Genomic DNA, 22,838 nt, shown 5'->3' with positions numbered 1-22,838 from the left:
TCTCACGTAAAACATGTTTGTACACGCAGTCTCTCTCTCTCTCACCCCGAGGTAGGACCCCTAGAGAGGCTGGCGGAGGCAGACATGAGAGGCTCATTGTGATGCATGGAATGGAATGAGGAATGGTATGAAACATGTATGTTATTCCATGCATCACAATGAGCCATTGTCATCCTCCGACAGCCTCCCCTGATAACGACACACCCTGGCGTAGTACCTAGTAGTGGTGGTACGCAGTTATACCCTACATAGTGTTAGAACACAACAGAGCCACGCACACACGCACGCACGCATGCACGCACGCACGCACGCACACACACACACACACACACACACACACAGGAACGCCTGCACGCACACACAGACACACATGCACACACGTACGCGCGCACACACACACACACACACAGGAACGCATGCACGCACACACAGACACACATGCACACACGTACGCACACACACACACACACACACACATACACTTCAATTCAGTCAACTCAGGAAGCTAGCTGAAATTCCAATTGAACAGTATTGAGCAAATGTGGAATTGGAATTGGAATTGGAAGTTCAGTTTACTTCCTGAATTGAAATGGAATTCGCCCCAAACCTGAGAGAGAGAGAGAGAGAGAGCGCAAGAGAGAGAGAAAAGGAGAAAGAGAAAGAGAAGATGGATGGATGAAAACAGAAAGAGGAGATACTTACAGGTATTTGTTATTCTCATAGACATCATGCAGCTTCAGAACGTGAGGGTGTTCTATTAGTTTAAGAATAGCTATCTCCCTCTCCACCTGGAGATAAAGAGAGAGGAGGAGAGAGAGAGAGGGCAGGGGGCAGGGAGGAGAGAGAGGGTGGGAGAGAGAGAGGGAGTAGGGGCAGGGAGGAGAGAGAGGGAGAGGGCAGGGGGCAGGGAGGAGAGAGAGGGTGGGAGAGAGAGAGGGAGTAGGGGCAGGGAGGAGAGAGAGGGAGAGGGCAGGGGGCAGGGAGGAGAGAGAGGGTGGGAGAGAGAGAGAGGGAGTAGGGGCAGGGAGGAGAGAGAGGGAGAGGGCAGGGGGCAGGGAGGAGAGAGAGGGTGGGAGAGAGAGAGGGAGTAGGGGCAGGGAGGAGAGAGAGAGAGAGACAGAGAGAGAGAAAGAGATAGGGAGAGGGCAAGGAGGAGAGAGAGAGAGAGGAGAGAGAATGAGAGGGCAGGGGCAGGAAAGAGAGAGGGTGGGAGAGAGAGAGAGAGAGAGACAGAGAGAGGAAGAGAGAGGAAGAGAGAGAGAGGGAGAGAGGGAGAGAGGGAGGTGGAACAACAGGGAGAAGGTGAGCGGTATGGCAAGGTGAAGTGAGAGAGATAGACAGAGGTCAGAAAAAGAGAAAGAAAGAGATAGCATGGGAAAAGGAGGGAGAGAAAGAGAGAAATCATGTTAAAGTGAGTGAGTGTTACATACAGAGAAGAGAAAGGCTGAAGAGTATCTAGGGACATACAGTAGGTTAGACTCCCAGACCCAGATCAAGACCAGGTTAGTCTCTCAGCCCCAGATTAAGACCATGTTAGTCCTCCAGACCCAGATTAAGACTATGTTAGTCCTCCAGACCCAGATTAAGACCAGGTTAGTCTCTCAGACCCAGATTAAGACCAGGTTAGTCTCTCAGACCCAGATTAAGACCAGGTTAGTCCCCCAGACCCAGATTAAGACCAGGTTAGTCCCCCAGACCCAGATTAAGACCAGGTTAGTCTACAGAGCCAGATTACGATCAATTTTTCCCCCAGACCCAGATTAAGACCAGGTTAGGCTCTCAGACCCAGATTAAGCCTAGTCCCAAACTAAAGACCAGGTTAGCTTGGGTCTTCACTAGGGGTGTAACGGTACACAAACATTCCGGTTCGGTACGTCCCCGCGGTTTTGAAGTCACGGTTCGGTTTGGTTTTCGGTACAGCAGGAGTAAAAAATTCACAATTTCACTACTTTCATTTCATTATTATTTAACAGTGGTTTACTGAACAAACAGTGGGTTTTCCCTTTCTTAATTAAGAAAGCAGGCGCCTTGGAAAAGACGTACAACCCGTATAAAGGGCTGGTATGATTTGCTGTATGAAATGAGGATGGGAGGGAACTACGGAATGAGGCTCGACTTACTTTCAACCTAATGTTTAAAACCTGTGTTCTCAAAAACAGAGTATGGTCCGCTGCTATAAAAAACACCTATGGCATTTGTTATTGCTTTGGCCCGGTCTGAATTGTTAGTGAGAGGCTGGGGAGCTGGGTTTGCACTTCACTGTTTCCTTCTTGTACCTGTAATGTTCACATTCGGGTGAAGCCGTCTCAAATGAGTGAGCAAGTTCGACGTACAGCCAGCCGCATACCCGATCGCAGTTGAACAACGCCGGCGTATAGTTTTGGTCCGATCCACCTGTCTTTGTCCATCGTCATTGTAGGTAACTGAGAAACCGTAATTTTCCCAAACAGGAGACTTAAGAGTAACTTCAAGCTCTAGTTTAAACTAAAAGCTAAACTACTGACAATCTCTCTGTGGCGTGTGCGCGCATGCGTACTGGCTGAGATTGCTTCAACACACAAAAAAGTTCTGCAGTCGTAAAAGAACGATGCATTCGTTCGATACACACGCGTACCGAACCGAAGGACCCGTACCGAACCCGTACCGGTTCGAATACATGTACTGTTACACCCCTAGTCTTCACACAAAGGGGACCTGACTTCAAACCACGCCCATAACACATTGCCTCACACTTTATAGATGCCTGTAGTGTGTTGATATGTACTGTTCAGTGGAGGCTAGTGGAGGTAGAAATTGGAGGACGGGGGGGCTCATTGTGATGCATGGAATAGAATGAGTGACGGTATCAAACACATGTTTTCTATGCATTTACAATGAGCCCCTCCCGACCTCCACCAGCCTCACGTGTATAGGGTTCTATGTAATACCTTCATGAGGACAGATTCAGACAGCTTCTCTCTGTTCACTATCTTGATGGCCACCTTCTGGCCAGTTATACAGTGGACGCCCAACTTCACCAAACCTGAGAGAGCGAGGAGAGAAATAGAGGGAGAGGGGAGAGGGGAGAGGGGAGAGGCGAGAGGGAGAGGGAGAGAGGAGGTAAGGGAGAGGGGAGAGGGAGGGTAGGAAGCAGGGGAGGAGAGAGGGAAGTGAAAGAGTGAGATGGAGGAGAGAGGGAGAGAAGTGGGAAGGGGAGAGAAGACAGGAGGGAGAGAGGGAAGGAAGGGAGGGAGAGGAGGGAAGCAGATGGGAACGGGGGGAAGCAAAACAGAGAGATGGAGGAGAGAGAGGGAGAAAAGGAGAGAGTGAGCAAAAAAACCACGAGTTTATTTTGCATTTTCAACACATCAGAGTTGATCAGGTGAAACCGACCCAAGCGTGACCACAGAGGTGACCACGGTGAACCATGACCACAGACATACCAGTTAGTGACCACAACCGTCCGACCCAAATGCAACCACTCAGCAACATACTGTACATCCGCCGTCTAGGTAAACGATGATTCTATATGAATTATAGATGATGTGAATACGTGATTCATTGATGTCATGCGTTGCCTGTATCAAAGGTTCTACTGCATATTGAAAAGGAATTCTAGTATTCTGGTATTCACTGCAGCGGTCTAGACACACAGGGATGCATGCACACACACACACACACACACACAGACACACACAGACACACACACACACACACAGTACCTGCTACTGTCATACACCCCAGCAGAGTACTATAGGCCAACTCTCACACACATATGCAATAACTGTGTGATCAACAGCTCAGGACACACACGAACATGTGCACGCGCACACACTCACACACTCTCTCTCACACACACACATACACACACACACACACACACACACACACACACACACACACACACTCAAATCTCAATATACCGGTACAGAGAATATGGCCATGGGACTGCTCAGCCCCATTAAATTAATCACACTGGATTATAAACATCACAATCTCTTTCAACAGCCAAAACACGAGGACCTCCTCATTTAATAAATGCACCTTTTCCACATTTATAATAGCCTCCCTAGGGCTTACAATAAACACCTCAAAACCAAACGCAGCAGTCAATCCAGATCCATGCATGCAGCCTCCTCCTCCTTTGCCCTCTTAATAAACCGCTGTACCGTTATATAGCCTAACATTAAATACTTAAGATGTTTCACATCCCTAGTAGGCCTACATTTTCTCCTTCTAATCATTTATTGCAGTGAAAGACAGGTCCGTAGAGCCTAGAGGCGTTGACATAACACAGTCTGTGCACCACATCGAGGGAGGGAGCGGTGTGTATCCGTACCTGTCTGGCCCTTTCCCAGCGTCTTCTCCAACCGGTACGGCCCGACGTACTGGGCCGGCTGGCCCGCCGACAGCTCCTTGCTACTCATGCTGTCCGTCCGTACGTGTGCGTGTGCGTGTGCGTGTGCGTGTGTGTGTGTGTGCGTGTGTGTGTGTTTCAAAGGCTCAATGTTGTATCACGATCAGGCGATCAGATCAAATGTTTTTTCAAAAGCGGTTGATAACGATCGGTCCTTCGGGCGGAATGGCACCGCCGTAACGACATTACAGACGCCTATCGATGCACACGGGGAGGGACGGAGGGATGGAGAGAGAGCGAGAGAGAGAGAGAGAGAGAGGGTGGTAGTCGTGATGGCAATTCCGAGGCCTACTCCCATGGACGTGTTTTCGATGCGGCTACACTGTGACTGCATAGATCTCCTCCGTATTTGAAATGCAAACTTCTCTTGGGGCTGCTTGGAGGCAAAATCGCACTAACAATAATTGACTAAAAGCAGAAATAAAAATATTGGGGGGGGTGATATATAGAGAGAGGAAGAGGGAGACGGTTGAGGAAATGTTGACAGGTGCAAATAGCCCGTCAGATTAACCCCAAATATTGGTGTAGCCTAACTAACCACAGACAAGCTAGAACAGCGGTTGAAATTGCTTGCTGCTGCACAAAAAACCCGATTAATAAATGTATCTTTAATATCGAGAGACACCAGCTGTATGCAGCTGGAATATCAACATCTATCACAGTCAAGAGACCGAAAACGCTACACATAACGGCTTGGTTGCACAGAAGAATCATGCATCTCAAATATCCCACAATATCATTAAGCCTACTAAATCAATAATAATAATAATAATAATAATAATAATAATAATAATAATAATAATAATAGGCTATTGAAAAGTTGTCCTGCTGAACGCTTTCATCCAAATCTTTCCCGATTCATCTCCCGTTTTTTTTCCTTTTTCTTTTTCTTCCTTTTGGTCTGTTATCTAGACTCTAGAGGTGTAACGGTTCCCTTTTCTATCATAATAATCTGTTATTACAAGCCAGAGAGGACTCTAGAAGAAGGATGGTTTTGCCAATATCCGGTGCACACTTTAGTTCCACCCCGGCCCTGCATCAGGAAACTGAGAGGGGCAGCGCGTCATCACAGCCACCCTACTGTCCGCACCCGTCCAGCGCCACTCTCGATCTCCACGTCCCCCCCTTATCAACAATGTGTCAACAATTTAACCTGGCGTTTCTTATTCGGACTTCAATGTAATTTTCTTTTCTTAATTTTTTTCTTTAACTGTAAAACGCTCGATCGGATGGAGTGTCATTAAAAAATCGTTCTTCTCGAAAAAAACAAGCATCGTTAACTGTCGTAGTATTCTCCCCCCCCCTCCCTCTCCGACGTCTCTCCCTTGCTCTCTCTCCCTCCCTCGCTCTCTATGGACATATCACGGCAGCAGCATCTCTCTCTCTCGCACTCCTCCCGCTGACATAAGACTCATCCTTCATCTGTGTCCTCCTCGTCGTGCAGAAATAAATAGACGTCGCCTCAGGACCCGATTCGAGAAATATCTGCCTGGTCTGTCGGAGTTCTTTGCATCCACAATCCGTCACGGGATAGCCTCCCTTCTTGGTCGCAAACCCCCGTTTCTTTTTTCTCTCTCTCTCTCCTCTCTTCCTTCTCCTCATCCGATACGGGCAGCATCAGCATCCGGGTTCCGCTTGTTCTCCCCCCTCCCTCTCCCTCCCCCGCCCCTCTCTCTCTCTCTCTCCTCCACCCCATCCTTTCTCCCCCCCCCCCCTCCCCCTCCCCCTTCCTCCCCCCCTCTCTCTCTCTCCTCCGCCCCATCCTTTCCCCGTCTGCCGCTCCTCAAATCGTGAGCTTAGAATGATAAGGTTCTATCTCCGTTTAGGGCAGTTCAGAGATATTGAGCGTCAAAGTGTTTACATTCCATTATGTTTTGTGAGATGGAACCTTTGTATTTTATTAATTACTAACCAAAAAATGTCAACATTTAAAAAAAATAACACCACACAGGCATTAATAAACACCTAATGGATCAGATTATGTAAAAAAAACTCGATTTTGACAAAAATGGAGATAGAACCATATAATTTTAACATCACGAAATAGGTTTTAGTATCCCTCTGCCTCCCGTCCCATCAGCTCGCCAGTCCCAGACAGACAGCTTCAGTTCAATATCTCAACTTCCGATACTGAAGGAAAGAAAAAGGTCCAAATGTATTTACATTATGTAAAATAAATAAAATAAAAAAAAACGTATAGGCCTATGTCAAATATAGAAAGAGGCGACACAACTAATGCGTAATAAGTGTATGTCTGTCAAACTAAAATATATTTTATGATATGAATGATATGAAACACAAGTTTAATCTCTAACCTTTGAAGTAATACACAATTAGAAAATGTTGTCAGATTCCCATTGTTTGAAATAATAGTGTCTTCCTTCTCTCTCTCTCTCTCTCTCTCTCTCTCTAATTTAGGTCAGTCATAAAATGTGTTCTGCAGAATATCTTGATATGACATTTGCCTCTAAATCTTAATCCCTTAATCTTAATCTGTATATACAGACAGGTTGATATCAAAGTCACGGATAATCTCTAATGGTGGGAAGGGTTTGATTCTGCATGCTCTCTCTCCCTCTCTTTCTCTCTCTCTCTCTCTCTCTCTCTCTCTCTCTCTCTCTCTGTCTCTCGCTCTCTCTCTCTCGCTCTCTCTCCCTCTCTCTCTCTCCCTCTCTCCCTCTCTCTCTCTCTCCCTCTCTCTCCCTCTCTCTCTCTCTCTCTCCCCATCTCTCTCTCTCTCTCTCTCTCTCTCCCTCTCTCTCTCTCTCTCTCTCCCTCTCTCTCTCTCTCTCGCTCTCTCTCGCGCTCTCTCTCTCTCTGTGAATGTATTTAATGTGTTAAGTGCATAGACGTATTAATAAAATAGTTCAGTGTAGTCTGGGTGTTGTTTAAGTCATTAAGTAAACCGTTATGGAGAATTGTGAAACCCCTCACATTAATGTGTAAGCTTATGCATCCTACAATTCTATAATGCCATGTTGTTGACTGCTGGTAATTGGTTACTTAATAAAAAAAACTATTATTTTATCAAACAATCCTTTTATTGTGAAAAAACGGAAACATATATTATAGACGGACAAAATTAAATAGGATATTTTTCTCATTCAAACAGTCCCATTCCCCACCGTCACTGAAACCAAAATGGGAAAACAAACAACAACAACAACAACAAAAGCAACAACCACCCTCACCCCTCCCCAACACCCTATTGTCTATCATCAGACTACAAAAGAGTTCACCACATATTAATCTGTGTAGATACAGACCAAAAGAAGACACAGAGAAAGAAGATAAAGATCTTATCAAGCAAACTTTTCAATAGGCTAATACTATTGATTAGTAGGCTAATGATATTGTGGGATATTTGAGATGCATGATTCTGTGCAACCAAGCCGTTACGTGTAGCGTTTCGGTCTCTGACTGTGATAGATTTCGATGTTAAAGATACATTTATTAATCGTTTTTTTTTGTTGCAGCAATTATACAGTAGGCTATATATGATGGAGAAGGGCGGGGACGCATCTATAAATAATGATCACAGTGCCGATCACCACAAGGAAACACATCTCATGCAGTTCCTCATGTGTCCACAGGAGTGCAGCACTCACCTACGATCCACTCACAGGAATTCAACGGCGTTTCTCTATCTCCTCGACACGTTATCTATGATTTCGTGGAAAATACAATATCAATAAAAATATAATTTACATTATGTATCTATTTCTATTTCTATTTCTACTCCATCTCTATATTGATACATTAAAGTGTCTGTCAATTAAATCAAAGTATGATAAGTCTGTTCCTTCATCGGAGCAGGTGTAGGCCTATATCATCACATGGTGTAAATTCTGTTCATGACCACCAGGGGTCAGACTGTCTGTAGACTGTGGAATCTATAGGCCTATGTCATAGACACTTCGATTCAAAACTACTTTAGAGTAGAGTCTATCTATCTATATAATTATCTCTATATCATTTTAATATATATATATATATATATATTAAAATATATATATATATTCCCGCCGTGAAAGTTGAACAGGGGGGAATCTCAACGGCCTAAACAGGCTTCCTCCCTCTGTGTCCTCTGCTGTACGGGAGGGTAGAAGGTCGGAGGTTAATAAGGTAGGTTCCCTCCCTAGTCTGCCTCCTTCCACTAGGGGAGGCTAGTGGAGGCAGAGATCAGAGGATGGGCTCATTGGAACGCATGGAATGAAATGAGGAATGGGATCAAAACACACGTCCGTTACAACAAGCCTGTACGGTTTCTCCCTTCACCAGCCACGTGTGTTTGGTACCATTCTTTATTCCCATCCATGTGTGACACTCAGCCTGAGCCTCCGATTTCTACCTCCAACAGCCTCTTCCTTCCACCGTACTGGTTTCACTTCTCTGACAGGTGCTCATGGGACAGGGACTTGTCCCCCCTCCTCCCTCCCTCCCCCACACATGTGGTCCTCATGTTCCCCTGTCTGTATGAATAGCTCTGGGGACGGACACCGAAATATCTCCTCCTCTCCTCAGCACAATTCCACTCCGGCATCTGTTTGGGCGCCCCACTGAAGTTCGGGGGTCCTGTGAGGTTAGGGTAGGTATGTCTGGATTGAATGCTGACTGGCGTGTGTGTCTGTACGTGTGTGTGTGTGTGTGTGTGTGTGTGTGTGTGTGTGTGTGTGTGTGTGTGTGTGTGTGTGTGTGTGTGTGTGTGTGTGTGTACAGTATGTGTCTCAGGAGGAGAGGGTTTAGGTCCATCATTTCACATGGTGATACAAGAACATTCTTGGAAACGTGTCGACCTGGTCACAGTTCAGTTACACACACACACTCCCAACCAGTGGTGTAGTCTACGTGATACGCAGGACTACACCGTATACCCACTAGGAAAGGCCAAGGATTTCCGTATACCCACTTAAAAATGTGCGAGGATACGTAACAGCGTTTTGTGACAGAATTAAAATGATTAAAACTATTTTATAATCAAAATTAACATATTTATTTACTGATATGCATTGGACTCTCCCTTAAATGGCTGAATACACTGTGTAGTGCCCTGCGAGGGGTATAACCACAATATAGGCCTATTCTAATAGCAGGATTGGAACACAGCCATAACCTTTCACTCGTCTCGTTCACAAAGCCCAAAGTGAAGTGTGACCCAGTCCCATCGGTCCGTGTTCTCTGAGCTCCAACAGTGGATCTCCGCCCACCTTCTTCCGCTCGATGCAAATGTTTGTCAGTGAAGATTTCATCAACATAAAAGCGCACACGTTAAACTTGTTTAAGCATTTAGAAATTCCAAATAAATGGATAAAGCAACGACACATACATTATAATTGGTTGGGTTTGTTTTGGACAAATCATGCCCCTCAGCTCAAGAGACCGGTCACGTGTCTTTGTGATGTCATACTGTATTATAATATTATTTTTAAAATTATCTTTATTACATTCTATTAATGTTTTATTCATATTTGATCAGTTCTCTTTTACCCTTCTAATTCCTACTTAGTTCCATAACTGCTTATGTTACCAGTGAAGACAAGAGCAGGTGATCTCCAATTGATGCGGGTTTTATTGTGTGGCTCTGTGCGTACAGACAGACACGCAAAATGAGAGAAAATCATTCCCCTTAGGGAGGGGGGAGGGAGGGTGAGGAAGGCCCCCTCCGTCCACTCTCCCCTCCATAAGGGATGAATGATTTAAAGTAACACCGGCTCCTCCGGCCTCCCCTACCGGCTCAGTCTTACCGCCTCCTCCGGCCTCCCCTCCTCCACCACCGGCTAACCCTGGGGCGCCGGCGGCGACGGACGGGGCGGGAGGTTCTGCGAGCTGGTCTGCGGCTCATCACTGTGACGCAATCGGCCCGTTTTATCAAAACCACTTTGATGTCTGTCACAACAGAGTTGATGGGTTGTTGCTGGGGTTTCACATTTGGGTATTTTCTCCCGACAAATATTTAAACAAATACAAATAAAAATATGTTTAAGTTGAAATAGGGTGATATTCTGGGCCAGATACTAACTACTTGTGATATTACGTGGTCTGGCCGTTATCGGGCTGGTCCGAATTCGTCCAGGTCCGTCGGTGCTTGCTGGGGTATACCTATATATAATATAAACATAATAATCATCTCAATGTATAATATGTGTTTTTAAGGGTTCGTAATATCAAAATTAACCTTGCTGTACTGTATAGCGGACACATAATGGACTGTACTCAATATATAACAGATTCGATTAGATTAGATTCACTTTATTGTCATTACATAGTAGGCTACAAGAAAATGCAACAACATTATTGTGTGTCTAATCAGAAGTGCAAAAATAGCAATTATATTGCAGTGATAAGTAGCAGTATTTACAGCAGTATTTATCTATACAGTTAAGTGCAAATGGTAGCATGATGTGCAATGACATACAATGGTGACTGGATGTATATTTGCAGTGGTATATATACATTGAGATTATATACAATGTGCAATTTTACAGGCTATGATAAATATGTTGTATATAGTGAAGTATACAAAAATACAAAAATACAGGGTGTGGGCTATGATACACAACTTATTGTGAGAGTCACCTTAAACCAGTGGTGTAGTCTACGTGATACGCAGGACTACACCGTATACCCACTAGGAAAGGCCAAGGATTTCCGTATACCCACTTAAAAATGTGCGAGGATACGTAACAGCGTTTTGTGACAGAACTTTCACACTTTCATTCATAAAATTCACCATGTCTGTGTTACGAAGCACTTGACTTTTGGACCATTGGGACTGACTATAGCGTTATACACCATCAACGGGGGGAAATGCGACATGAAATATGTCAAAATGCAGCACTATCATGCACAGATCAACCTTATAACCTTGTAATGTTATGTTATGTAATGTTAGATATATAACGTTAGACAGGGAGCGCAGATTTATTTTTATGGCGTTCCAAAATGAACGATATGAGGCTGGGAGGGAAAAATCACAATATACCCACTAGAAAAAACTAGACTACACCACTGCTCCCAACCCCTGCATGTGCACAGGTGTTCTCCCTCCCTACACACACACACACACTCTCGTGAGACTTTTCCTTTAGCGTCGTTGATGGAACACCCCCCAGATGTCACCCTAACATAACTATGGTGTTATAAGCCTTGTCAGTGTGAGAGTCAGTAGGCTCTCCTTCTGCCCCCCTCCCAGCTCTGTCATCTGGCCTGGTGGTACTTCAAGGTCACCCTGCTCATCTCTGACAGTTGCTGCATCCTCTCCTGTCAGCGTTCTGTGGCAGTTCAGTTCTGGCCAGAGGGGGCAGACTGTAAACACTCAGGACATGCCATCACACCACCAGATTGGCCTTGCAGTCCACGCTCACACCAGAGGCTGGCTGTGTGTGTGTGTGTCTGGGGACGGGGTGTGTGTGAGTCTGGATACGGTGTGTGTGTGTGTGTGTCTGGATACAGGGGGTGTGTGTCTGGATACAGGGTGTGTGTGTGTGTGTGTGTGTGTGTGTCTGAATACAGGGTGTGTGTGTGTGTGTCCGGATACAGGGGTGTGTGTGTGTCCACCGCTGGACTGGCCATACAATCTTTCTGCCCGCTGGCAGATGGGTCGCGCTAGTTTTGGGCCGGTCGGCCTGCCCCCCCCCCCCCCCCCCCAAAAAAAAAAAAACTAGCTCGGCCCAAAATAGCGCGGCATCAACTAGCGCTGAATCAAGCGGCGGCCCCCGTTTATACTAACACATGGGCTGGCCCAATCACATGCTTAGGCCCTGCTGTCCATCGGCCCCCTCCCCCACTCTGATCCCTCGGCCGACAACCCAAGTACAGTGTCATGTTCGTAGATAAGATAGTGAAAGGGGGTGCCCAGAAAATTAGGGAGAAAAAAAGTAAGAAGCTAGCAGAGGATGCCTCAAAATGTCAGAAACTGACAGTTCTCTGCATCGACTGTGGGGGCTAGGCCTACTACAGCTGCGGCTGCCACAGCAACATCTTTACCGCTAACTAACGTTAGCACTGATGTGCCGTTAGCAATTGAGGAGGAGACAGAGGACACAGCTAGAGAGGTAAGCAATGTTGTTACTTGGTTTTACAAAAGCAAAGTTATGTTAGTCGCTTGCATTGGCCAGATTAAGGGAGCAGCAGCAGAGAATGTCTTATGACTTATGCTAACCCGTACAGGCAGCATGATTGCATTGCGCTTCACCAGGACTTGGCTGGAATTCATGCACACACAGTGATCTCTCTCGTGGTGTAACGTTAGTGCTGCTTGGCTGTGGACTCTATAGCTAACGTTAGATGGGGGTGTTCTGCATTTTGTGACTTTCTATTTTGTTGCTAGCTAGCAAGTTGAGGTATCACTGTCACTGACATAAATGCAATACCAACAATGGGTGTTAATAATACTTTTTATTTGAAAATAAACATATTTTAAAAAAGAAATCTACACTAGCCTAGTTCAGAACTAATGAATGCTTTTTAGTGCATGGAGAAATAAAACTCATGCAGTCTGCAACCCAATAATGTTGTCTTGCAACCTTCCATTTGAAATGACTGGGCTTCTGGTGTAACATAATGCAATCATGCAGCCTGTGTGTACATGTAAATGAGAACTTTGCTGATTTTGACAACCAGTTAGTTTACTTCTCTGTCCATGTCTTGTTGAACCAGGTTGAGCTGCTGCTGCCCTCCCCAGAAAAGCAGAGTGTCAGGGAAAGAGAGGAAAAGGAGAGAGAAAAAGATGAAACAGAGGAAACAGAGTGCCACGTTCAGGACTTCAATTACTTTGCCTGTCCTGAGCCTTCCATGCTAGATCACTTTTTAGATTACCACCCTCAGCAGAGAACCAAAAATACAGCGGCACAAAAGTATTTCACATGTGCAGATGGCACCAGTAGGAAGTGGCTCACATATTGCGAAGAACAGCATACATTGTTTTGTTTTGTCTGTATGGCATTTGGCAATAGCACTGACCCCAGAAAATGTATTACTGGAATGACAGGATGGAGACGTGCGCAACAGAATGTGGAGGAGCATGAAAAGAGTGCTACACACCGAAAGTGTGCTGAAGCCTATTTTCTAAGAAGTAGAAAAGGAGATATCCAGAGCAAGTTTGCTGGCAGTCAGATGTCTGCTCATAGGCAGCAAGTAAGAAAGAAACGCCAGGTTTTGGAGTGTGTTGTGGATGTGGTGAAGGTGATAGGCAAGAGGGGCTTGAGCTACAGGCATGTGGAGAACGAGGCAGCATACAAGTGGGACGACAGTACCCTGGATCATGGCAACTTTTTGGAGCTCATCCTTATAATAGGAAAGTGCAATGTTAGCCTCAAAGAGCATCTTGAGGAGTGCATTAAAAAGAGCAAAGAATTGCATGCATCCAGTGGAACAAAAGGTAGAGGGTCCCTCACTTTTTTCCGTTTGTGTTGGTTGATCTGGAGTTCACAGGCAGCGTTTTGACTTGGTGAGTATACACTATATAGACATGCTGCAAATCAGTTTTTTGATTCCCAGAAGATTCTGATCTGAATCAGTTATGTAATCACTTATCATGTCTTCTCACTCCTTGTCTCTTTATCTCTGCCCCTCCCTCTACTCTGTTCCTCTCACTATCTTTTCGGATATGGCCATTAATTGTCCAGGTGGAGATTGAAAGGGCTGAGCCTTTCGGAACTGGGTGAGTATCCAATCTTTTCAGCTATAGCCATCTTTTACATGTGTTGCTGTACCATGTCTCACATTTCTCTTGTGTGTGTGTGTGTGTGTGTGTGTGTGTGTGTGTGTGTGTATATGTGTGTGTGTGTCTTTCTCTCTCTTCCCTATTGCATTGTCTGCAAATGTTTTACAGTGGTGTTATATTGAGTGATATTTGATATTGTTTGTATTTAAAATGTTAATAAATAATTGTACTACTTAACAGTATTAGAATGTTAATAAATAATTGTAATTATTCCTATGACTGCCGAGCTTTTTGTTATACAACTACTTAACAGTATTGAGTATGGGTATTGTTTGCTCAGCACAGCAGCCATGTCTCATCACCGTGGAGTACGTCAACAGTGAGTGAGTACACTGGTCCACACTTGCATTGGTATACTTGCTGTCCATGTCACTTACTCCGCTCTATAGGGGGTTTTACAAATGGTATATTCAACAGACTGCCAGCATGTTGATCGGCGGTGTCGGACCGATTGTGTTGGGCCGGTCTGAGCCACATGGCAGGGCCTAATTTTTGTCCCAGTCCAGCCCTGTGTGTGTCTGTCTGGATACGGGGGGGGGGGGGGGGGGTGTCTGGATAGGGTGTGTGTGTGTCTCTGGATAGGGTGTGTGTGTCTGGATAGGGGGGGGGGGGGTGTGTTTGGATACAGGGTGTGTGTGTGGGGAAGGTGTGTGGTCCAGAGCCTCCCTTAACACCACACTGCATGGTATGGCAGCTCACCTGCATCTGGGATTTCAACCAGTCACACACACATTAACCCAGTGTTGTCAGGTCTGATGGACCCTGTGTGGCGTGAGGTCTGTCCACCCTCCATACTAGAGCAATCATGGTGTCAGGTTGAGTAAGAGATCACAGATTAACCCTTAATCCCCCCCCCCCCCTCAGGAGGTGGTAAACCCAGTAGAAAAGACCACCAGTGACTTTAAACACAGCTGGATTAAGGGAGAGACTCTTACCTTTCTAAGGAGAGCACACAGAGAGAGGGTATTTGGTAGGAGTTCTGAAACCCACAGGTCTTCTAGACCTTGGAATAGGGAGACTACAGGGCCCATCCTGACTAGGCCAAAACCTCAAATTGAGCCCAATCTGTTGGGAAGTGCAACATTGTCAGCAACATTGTCAGCAGTGTCCTTGGGCTTCCCCACAACAGGTCCCTGAGGAGAACGTTCTAATACAGAGAACAATTCGGTTGTTAAGTCATGACGTGTTTCCGGGTCCAAAGTTGGCTGAGGCGCTCTCTTCGAAACGCCTCAGTAATAATAATAATTCATTATATTTATATAGCGCTTCTCCGAGGGTCAAAGACGCTGACAAATATGGGAAAGGGAAAGTGCTGTGTCCCCGTATGAATAGAACCGAGTCTAAAAAACGATTGAACTCATTCTACAGCTTTAGTACACTGGTACAGGGAATTTCTGGTTTGGACCCGGAAATTGCTAAACGTCACGTTTGACGTCAGACTTAACAACCGAATAAGGGAGTCAACCCAAATAAGGGTATTCTAAAACCCAAAGCATAAAAACACTTTAATATCAAACCGACAGTTTGAGTTAGGAAGCCAGAATGACATTTAACGGGTTTGCGATTTGCCCAAAAATAAATAAAACCTTGTTCAGAGAACTTGTAATGACAGTTGAAATTCAAATAAAGGGCAAAAGCAGCAGAGTCACGTTTTTATACCAATCCTTTTACTTTTTTATTCCATTTAAATGTAGGCATCTCACGTGGACAATTGACATACAACCCGTCGCTCTCCGGAATCGTCTCCACATCGATGTAATCAGTCACAGTGGGAGCAGGGGTACATATCGGAAGACAGCATTTAAACTTTTACAGAGGGGGGGAGGGGGAATAGGCTAGGGAGGAGAGTGGGGGGAGGGGGACAAATGTGGTTTCTGCCGCCGAACCCGAACCCCGCTCGAATCATCATCATCATCATCTTCATCTTCATAGTTCAGTCCAGTGCTGTTGTGCAGAAGGGAATGCTGGGAAACGTGGAGGACTCAGTGCAGTGGACCTGGAGGAGGAGAAGCAAGAACAGAGAAAAGAAAGGGGGGTGGAGGAAAAAAAAGGAGGGGGGACAGAGGTTGAGAGAATGAACGAGAGGAGGAGAGAAGGTGGAAGAGGAAGGGAGAGAGGAGAGACAAGATCAGCAAGTCAGTCAAGTCGTTTTGCATAAAGGCTTAACAAACAGACCTCTGCAGCTCTGGCATCCGTAGAGGGTGGCTGGCTTGTTTACGCCAGGCCCGGTCGCCGCGGGCTACGCACATTCCTGCACAGCTTAGTATTTCAGTTAGTCTGCAATTCCCCAAAGTGCATCACTGCACTGACAATAGTCATTCTATGCACGCACTGCAATGCAACTGGTTTTGGATAAAAACCCACCAGCTAAAATGGCGTATTATTAATTATGAAGTCATACCTTCATGACCGCTAACTGTTGACTAGATAGGATAGGCTGCATCAATATTGAGGCCCAGTCCAGACAACAACTCGTGGCCCTCCACCCTTGTGTAGATCTGTTAGGATTGGATGGGTTTGATCAAGATGGCAGTTGCTCCATTTCACCCATCTGTGTACTCCATCGTCTGAACCACCTGGGTTCCACCCATCAAATCCTCTCAGATCAACACTAAGCGTCCAGGTGTAGGGGAGGAGCTAGGGCTTGGGTGTTTCTGGACAGGGCCTGTTATGAGGCCTGGTTTGGGGCAGGATTGGGACGCATCCCCAGTGTGTGTGTGTGTGACTCTTACTTACATTTCCTGTGAGTCGAGGACCACTCCTCACGACGCCTCCGCTGCACTCTTCACACAGGCGGCGAACGCCTCGATCAGATCCTTACAACCCTCCGCGCCACTGGCAGACACACTGGGGGGGGGGGGAGAAAAAATCAGTACAAAAGGCAAGGACCAGACTGTATGGACATACTATGGGTGCGTTCATAAATTCGCTCTCGAGCGCACTCTGGGTTCAACGTGATAAAGGGACCAAGTTATTTGATCGGACAAGAGGCATTCCGTGAGTGCTGATCAGATTTCTAGGAGCGAATTTACGAACGCAGCCTATTCCCGTCACCCCAAACCATCAATGAAGGAGTGAACCGTGTGTGTGTGGGGAGGGGGGGTTTAGGATTTAGGCTGCCCCTGCCACAACCCAATGAAACACAAGACTTCATGATTCATCATAAACACGCAGTCGTTCGTCATCCAGACCCCTCCCTGACCGAGGTGGAGGGAGAGAGAGAACGAGGGGTGGGGGTGGGCGGGGAAAACCGCTTTTTTCTTCTCCAGAGATTATTTCAGGCCCTCTGCCCCCAAGCGGCAGACACTGCCAGAGTGCATTAGGGTGACGGGGCGAGAGGGAGCGAGGAAGAGAGAGAGAGGATGGGGATAAACCCCCCCCACCCCCTACTGTGAAAGTGGATGTCAGGGAGCGATTGCGTGACAACACAAGAGGACCCTCCCGCCCCACCCACCACTTCAGAGAGCATTTCCAGGTTTCCCCCGCCCTTGTAGGATATCCATCACTATCTACAGCCACCCCCACCCCACCACACCTTCTCAGGATATTTATTAATCTCCCCCACCACCACAAAGTGCTGCTACACACAGCTGGTCTCTCTGCAGATTAAAAGTGGTTCGTCATCCCTGCCGAGCTAGAGACAGGGTGTGTGTGCAGAGATGACCCCTGTTCGTCAGATAATCCTACCACAGCCTCCTCGAAACCCAACCCCCCCCCCTCTTCTTACGAGAGTGGAACGACCCACAGTGCTACAGACTAGATGACCGGACTGTACCACGAGGGGGGGCGGGGGTGGGCGTAACAGCGGAAATTAAAAGTAAAAAAAACCGGCAGCCATTTTAATAAACAAATTACACTGAACTGGGGGGGGGGGGGGGGAGGAGAAGAGGGATAGATTGTAATCTTCCACTCCATAGGACTCACTAGTGCATACAGTGTAGCTCTGGGGGCAGTGCCAAGTCAACCAATTAAATGTGATTATGCAACACGAACAATGGCAGCAATGACCACCAATAGCAGTTGGGAGAGAATTGGGGGGGAGGGGGCACTGGGTGGACAGGGATGGCCAACTGTAGGTCAGAAATAGTTCCACTAGGTTCATATTTGCATTAACAAATCACCCTTCAGCGCGTCAGGATAGACCAGCATGCAAGAGTGCTCTGCAGTGCGTGCGTGATGGGGACGGAGGGAGGCATCATGACATCACCACCCCGCACTCAGGGTTGCGTTACGGCATCGGCTTGGTTGCCATAGCGACCCGCCGCCTCTGAGGCCCGCATCACTGAGCAGGTTAGGGGGGACGCGGGGAGGAGGGGGGCAGGGTGGCACAGGGTGGCAGTACGGGGCGGGGCTGACCAACAGCTGGTCGAGGGGGGGTGGGAAAAAGAAAAAACTCTGAACAATCAGGAAACGAAGGCTGAATTATTTATTAATTGAGCTGGGGCCACTCGTCATGGAAGTTTATACATAATGTATCACACACACGCGGCCAATAAGCCTCCCCGCATTAGAGAGCAACATTAGTCAAGAGCTTTGTCGTAGTGAACAAAGTCAAATCCAAATGAATCAAAGACTAAAAACTACACGTGGAAGTTCCCTTAAAAAAAAAGGAACTCCCGAGTGAGTATGCGTAACATTAGATCAGGCTCGCTTTGAAGTCTGAAGGACCCCCATCAACATCACCTACGTAGGGCGTTAGCTAGCATGCCATTGTGTTTCTGGAGAGACCAGTTGTTCGCAGCTACGTCAACGGAAGGAGTACCTGCAGAGACAGGTGGATCGCTCGAGCGCCGACGCTCGCGTTCTCTACGGCGCAGGGGACGAGGAGATCAAAGCTACGTTAAAACAAACACACGAGCGCCATGAAAGACTAGTATGGCTGAGTCTGACTCCCTGGGCCTGTAGTGAGCAGGCAGGGATGTGGCACAAGGGGCTCCAATTGCAGAGACACAGCATTCCTGCCTCGACGTCAGAACAGCTTCCACGAGGAGGAGCGAGTACATGCATGTCGACATACAAGCCAGAGGGAGGGTTGTACCGAGGGAAAGAGACATCTCAAAGTACAACAGGCCCCAACACTGAACGGTGACGGTACAGCTCTGTAACATGCATGGTTAATATTAAACAGGCTGTTAGCCGTACAAGTCACACATTGACATGTATAATCTATACATTCGGGGGCCATCATGACTAGGACATACTAGCCTAATCTAGGTAACAGTGGCGTAAGGCACACACACACACTCTGAACCAAGGACAAAGACACTCAAAGAACTCCTGAGGCGACATCTTTCCCCCACGTCGACTCGTCTGCGGCGGCACCTCAGGTGACTTACTACCGGTACTTCCTGGAAGTAGCTGTGCAGGCCAAGTGTTGATTTATGTACAGGCACAACAGTTTGATAAAGTCAATTCGTGAGAGCTGTGAAGGTGACCTTGGTGGTGGGGGGGGGGGGGGGGGGGGGAGCCTACCATACTCAAAATAATACACAATCCATAATGTTCTGTTCCATTATGAATGGTCTTTATTGTCATTGATATAGTACAGGTACCAAACAATGAAATTTGGGAGGGGGGCTGGTGCTAGGAAAAAAAACTAAAAACAAGGGAAAAGAGCTGGTTTACATAAATAAAGGCTATGTACACTATACTATACAAATAAAACACTGTGCTGTACTCTATGCTATGCTATTCTAACATTTCCTATCTCTGAACCTTATGTACCCGAGGGTTGTCATATTGCACATAGTGTTATTGCACATTCATTTAAAGTGTCGCAGTTTGCAGGTTTGAAATGGTCACAGTTGTGTTTCAGTGTTGCACTTGATTTCAATCTAGTAGCTGCCATCAAATTGTCTAGATTGTCCAGGGCCTAGAACCTAGGTCTTTGCTGTGTTCAGGGGCCTGAATGGCCCTGGGGTAGAAGCTGAGCTTCAGTCTGTTTGTCCTTGCGAACATGGTCCTGAACCACACTCACACTAGAACACACTAACACACTATCCACACTAGAACACTAAGGTGTAAGCACACACACTGGTTCATTCTAAATGGGATACTAGTGTGACTATTGGAACAAGTTCCTCTTCAGTGGGTAACAACCAGGCCAGGCAAAATGGCCGCCGTCTCAAACAGCCACCTCTGCGTAAAGGTGACTATTTGAAGTCGGGTTGTCAGGAAAGGTTTCAGGTTCAGCAGCAACATGATCTATGGAACATGTTATCCAACACAGACCCACATGAGGCCGCTTGACACACACATCCTCCCCCCCCCATGGTTCATGCATGACTATTTAAGAGTGGGGGGGATCTATAAATACTCTGAGCCGGTGGTATACATTACCCAGAGTCAGCCTTCTTGTAAAACTACGCTAGCTTCAGCAGGTTAACGTCACATGGAGGTTGACAGCTACTGTAGTTAGCTACAGTGTGGTCCCCTCAATGAAAAGCTCTTAAGGACCATGTGGCTGGGGTGAACAGGCCTACAGGATCAACATTCACCATATTAGACCCAACTTTCACCACAGAAGCACCCTTGGCTAAACCTCAACGTGCATTTCACTGTACTAGTGTAGAATTCAGCCAAATACCATGTACTCAAAGACTAACTATAGGCCAGATAAGTTTGTGGTTTGGTCAATAGGTTTAAAAGTCCACTTGTCAATCACACCTAATTTAAAATGATAGGTGTAAAATGACTGCCATGTAGCCATCATAAAATGAAAGGCCCATTCTAAAGTGTCCCAAAGACAACATTTCAGGCAAAAGTAACCCTTGACCGAACTTCAAAGTGCCCTAGTCTGTAGCCACTGTGGCATTGACCAAAGGGCCATGTACTCAAACATCAACACAAGCTGTCATAAAACACCAGAGTTTACACTACACTTCAGAGTGCCCTACATTGCAAGTACAGTAGCAGCATTGAGCAACCGGTCAAGTACGCAAACATTAGCTGACAAGGCACCATAGAACACCTGAAGTCACCACAACAGGTAACACAACCCATGTCTCGCATAGGCAGTCTATACTCCTAAGTGCCCTTGACCTGTCTTACAGGACATTGAACTGCCTTACACCCGAAAAAGTACCACTCCATCAAACTCCATTCATTCAGACTACACAGTGCCCAGACTCAAAGACATTACGAACTTGCAAGACTGAAACCAAATGACTACTGTCACGTGTAAAAAAAACAAAAAAAAAACTCTTCCCTAGCCAGTGATCCTAACCCAACCCTACCAACGCCCCCCCCCCGCCCGCCTTATCTTCCTCCCACTCTGGTGGGCATAGTGATGAGGCCTAATCAGGGCCTGTGCAGCCTGCTAGCCATCGGGAAAGCCCCAGAAAACACCACAGGAAGGGTCTGAGCGTACTGGGTGGCAGGGTGGATGTAGAGCGAACATGGGGACTGACGACCTAAAAACGCAGACGGCGACAACAAACGCGTTACATCAGACATGGAACACGGCTGTGACATTGACCTGTCATTGAGCCATCGTCGCTAACACACCGCAACCCCTCAGCTGTGTTTTCTGTTGCCTGTCGCAGAGACCCACAACACTCAGCTAATCCTATGGTGGGGGGGAGGAGGATGGGGGGGCAGGGTGACGGTGAATGTGCACACAGGTCAGACAATACCGCGGTGAGTTAGCACACACGACGATGTTGACACAGCAAGGGCCGGGGACGCAGAGAGGACGGCCATGGCGAGCTAACGAGGGGCGGTGGGACAGGGCAACGTGACGTAGGCAAATTCCCTGCCTCCATTCAGGCGTGTGCAATAGCGTCCCCAACCCCACCGACCCCAACCTCGACCTGCACCCCATGCACCCACACTGAGGTGTCAAACGTGGTTACATTTTGAAAGCACTCAACTCAGTGCCCGCCGTGCTCTGCGCTAACCAACAGCCCCTCCATTTTAGCAACACGACGATGCCGCCGCAACCACCCAACGCCGCCACATCCTGCTGCGCAATAACCCCCGCCCCCCCCCCCCCCCCCCCCTCCGTCCCAACCCTGCAAAACAGGACAGCGGATGTCAAACGTCACAAATAAACGTTCTTGAACACCACTGACGCCTGCTTGGTTGCCTGGTGGCTCTCAAGTGTCGCCTCAGAAACTGTAACGCGACGCACAGAACGTGGCACAGCGGTTCTCTTGACCGTTGACCGTCTCGAGAGGAGGTGGTTGGGCATCCTACACTCGCCACGTTTGGGTAATGGCGAAAGCAGACACACTGTACAGTACACACACACACGCTGTACGTACCATTTGTCCAGGTCTGCCTTGATGCCGGCGCAGGCAGCGGGGACGGGGGCCTCAGCCGGGGCAGCAGCGGTCTCGGAGTCCGACATGTCTAAAGTGTTGCTGTGTGAGTGAGTGTGTGTCTGCCGTACGCCTGTGGGTCCGTGTGCCAGAGAGGGAGGGAGGAGAGAAGAGCGCGTTAGCGGGAGGGGAGGGAACACACATGGGAGGGAGGAGGGAGAGAAAATGTGAAAGGGCAGAACACATGTGTACATAAGGTAGGGTGGGGGTGAGGGACAGTGACCCAGACAAAGTTCATAGGGAAGATAAGTCAACTGGAAATACATGGGGGTTATAGAAGTCAAAGAGTAGTTGACAGTAGAGCAAAAATGTCACCTTAAAATACCATTAAATGCCAAGTGGATAGTGCACAGCTCTTTCACCATGCTGGAAACATGTGACAGACTAACTTAAGCGA

At 47.1% G+C, this 22,838-nt stretch overlaps 1 protein-coding gene and 1 long non-coding RNA gene across 2 annotated transcripts in view; both read right to left on the bottom strand.

Annotated features, from left to right (window-relative positions):
- Positions 1-4,406, bottom strand: part of LOC308150702 (serine/threonine-protein kinase BRSK1-like) — a gene marked incomplete at both ends in the record, with an annotated part of 15,051 nt that extends 10,645 nt beyond the window's left edge. The window contains 4 exons of the mRNA XM_080523506.1: positions 577-607; positions 703-788; positions 2,928-3,022; positions 4,319-4,406. Coding sequence (XP_080379632.1) covers positions 577-607; positions 703-788; positions 2,928-3,022; positions 4,319-4,406 — 300 coding nt within the window. The remainder of the gene's footprint in view (positions 1-576; positions 608-702; positions 789-2,927; positions 3,023-4,318) is intronic.
- An 11,359-nt stretch (positions 4,407-15,765) lies between these two features.
- Positions 15,766-22,520, bottom strand: LOC308151119. Its single transcript, XR_013937279.1, has 3 exons — positions 22,385-22,520; positions 16,857-16,967; positions 15,766-16,116 (listed from the first exon to the last, which is right to left on the bottom strand). It is a non-coding gene; the product is annotated as an uncharacterized lncRNA (long non-coding RNA).
- Between the last annotated feature and the right edge of the window lie 318 nt (positions 22,521-22,838).

This window comes from Nansenia antarctica (assembly GCF_963989245.1).
Source record: "Nansenia antarctica genome assembly, chromosome: 2".
NCBI classification, from domain to species: Eukaryota; Metazoa; Chordata; class Actinopteri; order Argentiniformes; family Microstomatidae; genus Nansenia; species Nansenia antarctica.
Note: the sequence above shows the minus strand (reverse complement) of the source record. Positions and strands in the feature narration are given on the sequence as shown.